The sequence below is a fragment of the Saccostrea cucullata genome, unplaced genomic scaffold, assembly GCF_032062105.1.
Source record: "Saccostrea cucullata isolate Sc308-1 unplaced genomic scaffold, CSIRO_AGI_Scuc_v1 ctg18061, whole genome shotgun sequence".
Classification (NCBI taxonomy): domain Eukaryota; kingdom Metazoa; phylum Mollusca; class Bivalvia; order Ostreida; family Ostreidae; genus Saccostrea; species Saccostrea cuccullata.
The window spans coordinates 1-10,374 of record NW_026925964.1 but is presented as its reverse complement, the minus strand read 5'-3'; the positions used below and the strand labels follow the sequence as shown (position 1 = coordinate 10,374).

The 10,374-nt window shown below is 34.5% G+C and overlaps 2 protein-coding genes across 2 annotated transcripts; one reads left to right on the top strand and one right to left on the bottom strand.

The window, feature by feature from the left end:
* Positions 1 to 1,835: 1,835 nt before the first annotated feature.
* LOC134270183 (uncharacterized) lies at positions 1,836 to 3,968 on the bottom strand. The gene is made up of 3 exons (XM_062752372.1): positions 3,430 to 3,968; positions 2,631 to 2,777; positions 1,836 to 1,996 (listed from the first exon to the last, which is right to left on the bottom strand). Exons 1-3 carry the CDS (start codon positions 3,623 to 3,625, stop codon positions 1,836 to 1,838), a joined length of 504 nt encoding a protein of 167 aa, XP_062608356.1. The 5' UTR covers positions 3,626 to 3,968.
* Positions 3,969 to 4,949: 981 nt separating this feature from the next.
* LOC134270182 (uncharacterized) lies at positions 4,950 to 8,274 on the top strand. Its single transcript, XM_062752371.1, has 5 exons — positions 4,950 to 5,009; positions 5,635 to 6,054; positions 6,332 to 6,522; positions 7,201 to 7,432; positions 7,563 to 8,274. The coding sequence occupies exons 1-5, from the start codon at positions 4,964 to 4,966 to the stop codon at positions 7,997 to 7,999; spliced, it is 1,326 nt and encodes a 441-aa protein (XP_062608355.1). The 5' UTR covers positions 4,950 to 4,963; the 3' UTR covers positions 8,000 to 8,274.
* Positions 8,275 to 10,374: the final 2,100 nt, after the last annotated feature.

The window sequence follows — 10,374 nt, the reverse complement described above, 5'->3', positions numbered from 1 at the left end:
CATAAAAACGTAGGTCTATCGTATTTTTTGCACAGGGCCCTTACAGATGATGCAACAGGTATAAAAGTCGCTGCCAAAATCGTAGTAGCAGCGTTGTGAATCGTAGTAGCAGCGTATAGTGTATAATGTAAACACAGTGTAAACACCCCGTATAGGACATATAGGGGCTATGTATTAACCCACCTAGCCCCCTAGGGTTAGGGTTAGGGTTGTAGTGAGTTGACCCAGCTATCCCCCACAGACCCCCTAATCTGCACTCAGTTGAACCCCCTATCCTCCCCCAGGGGCTGCACTCAGTTGAACCCCCTATCCCCCCCCAGGAGCTGCACCCCTATCCCCCCAACCCCAAAAGTGCACTCCGTTGAACCCCCTATCCCCCACAGCCCCAAAAGTGCACTCAGTTGAACCCCCCATCTAGGCGGTTTATACTACTGAGAAGTTATCCACAGGTGAATGAGATATTATATAAATATTGCATGTAGTTGAGTGCAACATTGAAAACTTTCACCCCAAGAAAACCATTGTCAACCGAGGCGCAGCCGAGGTTGACTATGGTTTTCGAGGGGTGAAAATTTTCAATGTTACACTCAACTACATGCAATATTTATTATATTATACTGAATGTTTTATACAAATACATATAACAGTGAACCGTGCGCGCATAAATTCTGCGCAGTCGCTATTTTTTGGAATACCACCCGTCGTCAAGCACTGTTGACTGTTGTTACGCTGGAGGGCGTGGCTTCATTATTCAGCGGGTAGTAGTGTTTTATAACAAATGTTTCTCAACCAATCAGATTCAACTAATTTTACATGAAGTATAATATATAGAAATAGCAGATAAGTAATATTCACGCTCAAACGTCAAACAATACAAATCGGGACCAGATCAAACACGGACTTATAAAACATCAGAGGTGAGATTAGGTGCTAGCAAGGAATGAGCGTCCCCTTTACCAAATCAACCCATTGAAGTGGCGAACATACACTGACTATAGAAAGTTAAAGAACATTAAGTCGAGATGAGCTGACCCAAGAAAAAACATTATTTTGTTGAGATGAAATTCAGTAAAAGACCGCATGTTTGCTGTCAACCGCATCAAACGATGATAAAAAATTGATTTAAACATTGCTTATAGAAATAATTCATAAGAAATTGTTTGCAGGTACTCTTGATGAACTGGTTGGCAGATGACTTTGAAATATCTCCTGAATAAAAGAATACTCCCCACGAACAGTTGATGGAAAAATAAACATGAATTGGTGATATAATTATGTCTTCCCTATTTGTCTCTATTTCAGAAATTTGATTTATCATTGTTGTGCACAATCTGTAAATATATAAGTATGGCACGCCAAATTCACAAAAATGAGCAAAACATAGTTTCATAGTCGATAAACTAGGTTTATCGGTTGTAAACTATAGTTCACGGACTGTAAACTATAGTTAACAACGTTAATCTATATTTTACATCTGTAAACCATAGTTAACGCGATAATCTATGTTTCACAACCGTAAACTATACTTAACATCGAAAACAATCATTTGCGATTGCAAAACATAGATTATCTGATAAATACAGTTTCACGATTTGTAAACTATAGTTTACAAACCGTTAACTATAGTAAACGATCTGATAAATATAGTTTCACGATTTGTGAAACTATGATTAACAACTCATTGTTGTGCACAATCTGTAAATATATAAGCTTTAATGTAAGTGTCTGTATGGCGCAAAAACACACTGTTAAATTCTATATTTATTGTATATTTAGATATAAAATCAACTGAAATTGAATATTTCCCATTTCGTTTTTATTTTACAGTTTATAATTTATTTGCTGGCCACTTTCCCGTCCTTCCTTAGGAAGTTAATAATCAGTAGGACCCCGGACACTGAGTAGAGTAAGAAGGCCACGACACAGAAAGCCCAGCCCCAGGACAGGTTGTTCAGGAAGGCCGCATAGATCAACACGGTCAGCAAGATAAAGCCACCTACAACATTAAAAATTAAATATAGAAAAAAATATATTGAGAAGAGTTGTGCAAAGAGCTTATAAGTGTATATGCAATGTCTTCTGGTCAATTTATTGATTTTTCATTATATAACATAATTAAATATGTTCGATTCGAAACATATGCTTAGTTTCTCATAAAAGAGACTTATCTCGTTTCTCCAAAACGCTTGTTTTTGTAATAATATGCGCAGAGAAATGATTTACAAGGTTTCACTATTTATGAACACGTTTATTGGTGCAAGAAATTTCATAATTTTGTTAAAGCAATATAAAAGGACTCATATAACTGCCAATGGTTTGACTGCTTGATGTCCAGGAGTAAAAAGGCTTTGTTTTTTAAAATATATTAATTTTAATTGTTTTGGTCCAAATACTCAAGCTTAAGGGAGAGCAATGGACTATCTTTTCTCCTTTTAACATAAAAATGGATGAGATTGGTTCAGCAGTTTATGAGAAACTGAAAATTTTCAAAAGTTTATGTTCACCGAGGGAAGATGCACACGATGGACGAAATTTCAATTATCTGTAATTTATAACTGAAAGGGATAAATAATTATAAGGCAGCTTCCACACCAGGAATGAAAACCTGATGAATTTGAATAGATACAAACCTGTCACAAAACACGTGACCACTGCGGCGATGTACACGATATAAATGCTAAGCTTTTCTACAAAGATGTACAGGACCAGAAGGACTATGGTAGCGATGGATCCTATAAACCCAAAGGCAGCAAAGGTCCGGGAGGCCTCAAACCAACCTACAATGGGGAGTATGAGACATACCAAATAATCAGAACTAAGGTTAAAAAAATAGGAAAAGTTTTCAAAAATCCTTCAAAAATCCTTACCTTTATCGTTTCATGCGAAATGATGTAAATCTGAATGATAACAGGGTGGTTTTGACTTTGGCCGATTTTTTTAAAATATAAAACCTGCCCAATTGCAAAGTTAATGGATAAACTTTAAATTTATTGCTTTATTCGTGTCTCATATCAGACTTGCTTGGTTTCATTCCCTATCTGCAGCTTATCTTTTCGAATAAATTTCTCTAAACAAACACGGAAAATACCAAAGTAATGATTGCCATGAAAATAAAATTGCTGTTTTGCATCAGAAAATTCATTGAAATATGTTTAAATTTACTTTCTCATATATTTACAGAATGTTTTCTTTAATTGAAAATAATGTAGGGAAAACTTGATAAATATTGTTTACTATGTTTACAATTTGCAATACTTAAACTGATGTTTGAATCCGGCATCCCATTTGTTCACTATGTCGTGGGGACACAAAAGATAGTATTTAAAGGTATAGGTACATGTGTAAATAAATACCATATTATTAACAAGGCAAACTCTTAATTTATATTAAAAAGTAAAAAACAAATAGCAATGATCTATAAATACTTACTCGCCAGATTCTTAAATGAGTAGTCCGTGCATTCTGAGTCAATACAAATTGACCATAGACCTTCATGGTAACTTTTCAATTCAAACCAATAAGGTACAGAGAAACCGATGAGATTGATAACGAAAGCTGCAATCACTAGAACACATGATATTTTCAAAAACAGTGGAGTGTCTATTACTCTGTCTTTGATTCCCATGATGGACAAGAATGCTTCCGACTCTAGGTTTGTTCGTTCTCAAAGTTTTGTCATCACAACCGTATGCATAACAACTGATTTTATGTACCATGGAGTCCACAGCGACGTTGCAGTTGAAATTCCTTTCTTCCATTCAAATTTCTTATCAGTGTTTTGTAAATTTTTCCTTACCCGGGTCCTACAAATGAATGACGTATAGATAATCAATTTAGAGTTTCCCTTTAATTTGACCCTTTATTATGATGTTGGACTTTTATTTTGTTAATCAAATTCTGTGTTTACCTACAGTGTCATTAATCAAGGTCCTGATTTTCTTTCACTAAATTCCATCACTGGACGCTCTTCCTGTGTATTCCTGTATTTTATTTTATTGATGTAATGCTGTCTATTTTATGCTTCAATATTTTCCATAAATATTTTTGTTTCTTGACTTAATGAAAAACATGGATAATGTACAGTGATTGATGCCATGTAGAAACTAGAAAGCAACACAGATCTTTGAGCAGGGCACAAACATAAACCCCGTAAACTCCAGGTGTAATCAGATGTCTAGGGGAGTAGGCACCCCTTGTTCTGTTGACCAGTCACACCCGCCGTGAATCCAACTTCCCTTACTTGTGCAGCAATATACCTTCATCATCTGCATACGGAGTTTATTTCTATCAGTTGATTCGATACTCAAGGACATGTTCTACGTATGTACAATTTATAAAACGATGTAAATTATTGACAAACATGTTGATGAAACAAGACTATCAGCAGTCTCGTTTAATGTCATCATTTCGTAAATTCTATGGTCGATACAATGACCTTGTCAACTAATACAATTTATCATTGAATCAAATGCTGACTAACATTTTCATACTTATTGTTAGTCCATTATTTACACGCTGAATTTGCGGCGGATTTTTACGTTATTTCCCGATTATGACGAGGAGCACACGACGGGTGTGAACGGTCAGCAGGGGATGCTCACTCCTCTACGGTACCTGATCCCACCTCTGATGTTTCGGAGGTCCGTGTTTTCTCTGTTCCTTTTCTGTATTGTTTATTGGACTTTTGAGCTTGAATATTTTTCGTTATCTCCATATATTTTATCCAATATATTAGATTCTGATGATTATTCTTAACTTGACCTATTTAATATATTTCATAATTTTGAAGCACAAAATTATATTTTATCAATTTGAAGCATAAAATTAAATGAGGTGAATAAATTCATTTATTTACAAATGTTTAATAAACCACGTTTCTGCATATAGATAGATAAGCGATTTTTATTTGAAAATCTTATCTAAGCCCAAAAGCTCATGATTATTTTCAGATGATTGAAGAAATATGGAGGACATGATATATTTATTCTTGATATTACTTTCAAAAACAGGTAGTGTAACCATTATACATCTTTAAGTGATAATATAAATACGTGTAATTTCAGCTCTAGATAGATAATATGCTAGTGTCCTACTTATTCTTCGATAAAAAAAACCTAGAAGAATGTAAGCAAAACTATGAATAATACACAAAACTCAAAATTTTAAAATTGAATTTCATATTAAAAAAGAATGCGATCTTCCTCACTCTTATGTATTCTTTTCTGTTCTTTTGAACATATTTAGTTATATCAGTTAAAAAGCAAAGTAGGCCATCAAATAATTCAGGGGGTAAAAGTAGAATTTATGTCATGGAGTGGTTGTTTATTGAACAATAAGTCAGAGAGGTTCGTCTGTTATGAAGAAAAAGTTAGAGAGTAGGTGTTTTATGTAGAATGTCAGGGAGAAATGATTAATACGCATGCAGAGCTAATTGGTTATTTTCATTTTCTTATTTTTTTTTTCAAAAATGTATATTTACTTATTTATATACAATCAACGAATTTGAAAACAGCAACATATAATACTTAAAATTATGAAGTCAATTAATAGATTTAATTTCATTGGAATTTTTGATTGAATAGATTGAATCAGGTTCGATTTCTTATATTTCCTTCAGGTTTAATTCTCTTTCAGTGCTCTGTCAGTTTTCTGACAATGTGGCATTTACTTTGGGGCAGACCAAACATCTGTACCTCAGTCATGGCGAACAGATAGCCTATAACAAAGTTATCACAAATATCTCTGCCACGTTTGATCCTCAGGGATCTTTTATTTGTACAAACCCAGGAATTTATGCCTTTCACTTTTTCTCTTTGGCTCATACCCAAAGCAAGATTTGGATAGAACTCTATAAGAACACAAACTATATCTGCTCTGTGTATGGGTATACGTCACATGGTTATGCAGATGCTGGAAATTCTGTTCTGCTTCATTTGAATTTAAATGATCACGTGAGTATCAGAACTCACCAATCGTATAACACGACACTCTTTGGAACAGACGACGAGATTTACACCACATTTACTGGAATTTTACTTTCTTCTGACGAATTCGGTAAGGCCTCCTTTCAAATTCATGTATATATAATATTTGTTTTCAAAAGCGCAAATTATCTTACTATTTATTTGTATCAAATGATGCCAAACATATATCTAGTTATTAATCAAATTTTATTTTTCGCAAAATATGGATTCAATTTATTTTACTATGCAAATATAATGATGATTTCCCTTTCAAGTAGACATACACGTTTGTAGTATTGTGTTAAATGTTGTGATTTATACTTAGATTTCTTAATTTATTTCAAATTAAAAAAAAAAAACCTTTACAGAACATTCCTATGAGGACGTGGCCTTCTCGGTTGGAATTGACCATCATTTTCATGCAACTAACGGTGAAACGGTTATGTATAACAAACTCATGGTTGAAAGTGATGCATACGATCCCCTGACGGGTGTATTTACTGCGCCGGTGGATGGAACCTATATTTTTCACTATCATGGACTCGCTCAAAATAATCAGGTACTCGTATGTTTTTTCCTCGTCGAGTTTTGGCTTGTGTAACAGGTAGAACAACAAAGTTTTTATGCGCCCGCATCGATAGATCCAGGGCATATATTGTTTTTGTCCTGTCTGTCTGTCTGTCTGCAAACTTTAACCTTCACAATAACTTTTAAACTATGAGAGATAAAAACGTCATATTTGATATGCATACTCCAATAATTAAGGACTTTCAAATGACATCAAGGTCAACGACCTTGGGACCTTAACTGTGACCTATATGCTAAGAGTAGCTTTTTTGTCCGCAATTTTTAACCTTCCCATTTAGTTTTTAACCATGAAAGATAGAGACTTCATATTTGGTATGCTTACTCCACTAATGAAGCTCTTTCAAATGAAACGAAGGTCAATGACCTTGTGACCTTGACTGTGACCTATATGCTAAAAATAGCTCTTTTGAACCTTCACCATAACTTTTGAACCATGCGAGAAAGAGACCTCATATTTGTTATGCATACACCACTATTCAAGTTCTTTCAAATGAAACAAGGCCTTGTGACCTCGACTGTGACCTATAAGCTAAAAATAGCTTTTTTCGAACTTTGTTGCCGCCAGGCGCATGGTGTTTCACAAACATCTTGTTCTTAATATTTTTGACAATACTTGCTTTGTTTTCTAAAACATATGTACTTCACTCAGTTGATTTGGTTGGAGCTTTACCACAACAAGGACTACGTTAACGCTGCTTACGGTCACACGGTGTCTGGGTTCGCTGATGCCGGTAATACTGCTGTGCTGCACCTTCATTCGGGGGACAAGGTGTACGTAAAAACCAGAAATAACAGAGCGATTGACCTCTTTGGAACACCAAACGAAGTCTACGCCACATTCTCAGGGATTCTATTAGCCCCTGTAACCCACGATTCCGACGGTACGTAAAGAAATGATTAAAGGAATATCAACTCTTTTTTCTGCACCTGTACTAAAAACTAGCTTATAGTTAATGAAGTGCATTTGTATGACGTCCATCACGGTTACTTTCTTATAAATTCAAATTTCAGATTCCCAGTCTGAAGTTTCATTTTCTGCTGGCCTTTCGCATCATTTTTCGGGAACCACTCTAATCTTCGACCGAATTTTCTCTAACCGTGGAGGCGGATACAGCCCGGTCACGGGGTATTTCACCGCTAGAGAGAGTGGTATTTACGTGTTTCATTTCCACGCCTTGTCACGTTCTGATGCTAAAGTCTGGGCGGAGTTGTACCATAACTATCACTATATCGACTCATTGTATGGTCGATCTAATGGAGAGTTCGCCGCCGGAAGTAACGCTGCAGTCTTAGATTTAGTGTCAGGTGACACAATCTTTTTAAAATCTAGACAGTCCACTAATTCTTACTTCGGGGCACCAGATGAAGTATATTGTACTTTTTCTGGCTACAAAATTACATTGGAAGATCACATACTTATAGGGAACCCGGGTGAAGTAATTGGTTAATTGCAATAAATCTTCATAAAGCCTTAACTTTTCTTGATTCTCGTCATCTTTGTGTTAACGACTGGTTAAAAAAGATGTGAACAATTCAGTTTCATAATTTAAAAAAATTAATCCTACAATGGTTATTAAAATGTTTTGATAAAACCTGTGATGTTAAACAAATTATCAGATTTCTAAGGTCGGTGAAGATTGGTACAAGGTTTTAGATAGAATTTCTTGTTCTTTCTTAAAAAAAAATTATTTCATATAATAGTTGTTTTTTGTTATTTTGATTTATGGAGCATTAAATAAAATTTAGACATTTTTTTTTTCATTTTCACAAAATAATTTGTAAAGTGAACAGCTTAATCTGTAAAATTAACTTGCATGGAGATAACAAACAGTATTCAATCTCAAAAGTCCATTAAACAATATAAATCTGGAGCAAAGCAAACACGGACCTCTTAAACATCAGAGGTGGGATCAGGTGAAATGGAGGAGTTAGCATCCCCTGCAGAGCGGTCACAATCGCCGTTTGCTCCTTGTCATGATCGGCAAATACTTAACGGGAAATCAGTCGTCAATTCAGTATATAAATGATGTCCTTACAATTGGTACGAAAAACCAACAAATTTAAACTTTTATTCACGATTGGTTTTTAAATCAAAATTATAAATTGCTTTTGTGTTTTCATAATCAAGTCTCGTAAGGTCAAGAAAGATAAATCGTGCCCACGAATGTTGTACGTTTACATGTAATTTAGTTCAACCAGTCTCATTTATTCAAAAGCATGCTCTATGCATGAACGATTTTTTAAAACGGGGTATGTTATTGACATATTGAGGAAACAAGAATATCACAATGTCGTTAAAAATCGTTCTTTCGAAAATTCTGTGCTAATATAATGACCTTCTCAGCAAAGCCAATCTATAATTAAGTCAAATGCTGAAGTCCTGCCTTTTTTCGTACAAACTATCAGACCATTATTTACTCATTGAATTGTAGACGGATTATCTCGATATTTTCCGACCATTACAAGTAACACACGGCAGTATGACCAGCCGGCGAGGGATACTCATTACCCAATGGCACCTGATCCCACCTCTGATGTTCTTGGAGTCCGTTCTACACTGCTCCTGATTTGTTTTGTTTCATGGACATTTTCAAGAGGTTGAATACTGTTCATTATCTCCATATATTTCATTCTTGTCACAAGTACTAATCGATTTTCTTGTAAAAGTAAATTTGTTTTAAAATTAGGAACTTGCATTGAATTAACATTTTTCATAATAATAAATGCTTTGTGACTTTGTCCTATGACCAATCCGCTACAAACTAAAATCGGGGCGGCGATTTTTCATCCCAAAGTAACAACAGAAGAACAAATTGTGCACATATTTGGTGCAAATTGCACTAAATAATTAAATTAGTGAAAAGCACAAATTACGCCTTAAAATTGAATTTTTGAAATGAATGCAAATTGCAATGAAAATGATGAATGTGCAACACGCACACAAATGGCTCATGATAAGCATCCAGGATATGTCGGTGAAACAAAGTTGCAACAATTAAAATGAATTTAATGATTCAAATCAATTCTCGAAGTATTGATAAAAATACTGTCTACCAAATCTGAGAAATGAACTCCACTTACAGTTTCAAGATTGTAAACTATGGTTTACAACTCTTAACTATTGTGGTAAGGTTATTTGCAGGTACCCCTATTATTTTTTTATGGTGTACGGGAGATAACTCTTAGATATTTATTTTCCAGAATGGGAAGTCCGAAAGGTTTAGAATAATATGTGTGCCTGCTGTAAACGATAAACCTGCTACAGTTTTCCTCTGCTCTTTTTAGGTAAGATTCATGTTTTTTACATAAAGATGATTAAGTTTACTTTTGCATTTTGTGTAAGAGGATTGTTGTCATTTGTTTACATTTGTATTTTGTATGCAGAACAGCTAGAATATATATGATTGCGCCCATGACAAAAGGGCTTTATGGCATTTTTGCTAGAACAGAGAAATAACGTCATAAAGATGTGACGTTGCAGACTGACGGTGAACTTTTTTTTTTGAATTTTTTTAACCACGTGTTTTGACGTTTGACGCATCCAGAGCTTTTATTGCTGTTTCCAACATGTGGAATTTATTTTCATTTATAAGTTAATTTAATCAATATCTGAATCTCCTGATCCAATGATTTTAATAGATATATAAATGAAAACATTAGGAACTGGTTTCTTAACAAACATATCTATTATACGTCTCTAATACCAATAGTTTTCCTACATGTATCTTCACAGGTACCTGAAGTATGGATAATACCCCCCCTTTTTTTTTAATAAAAAAAAATGTTAAGAATGTATAAAACCTCAAAAAAAAATAAAATTTCC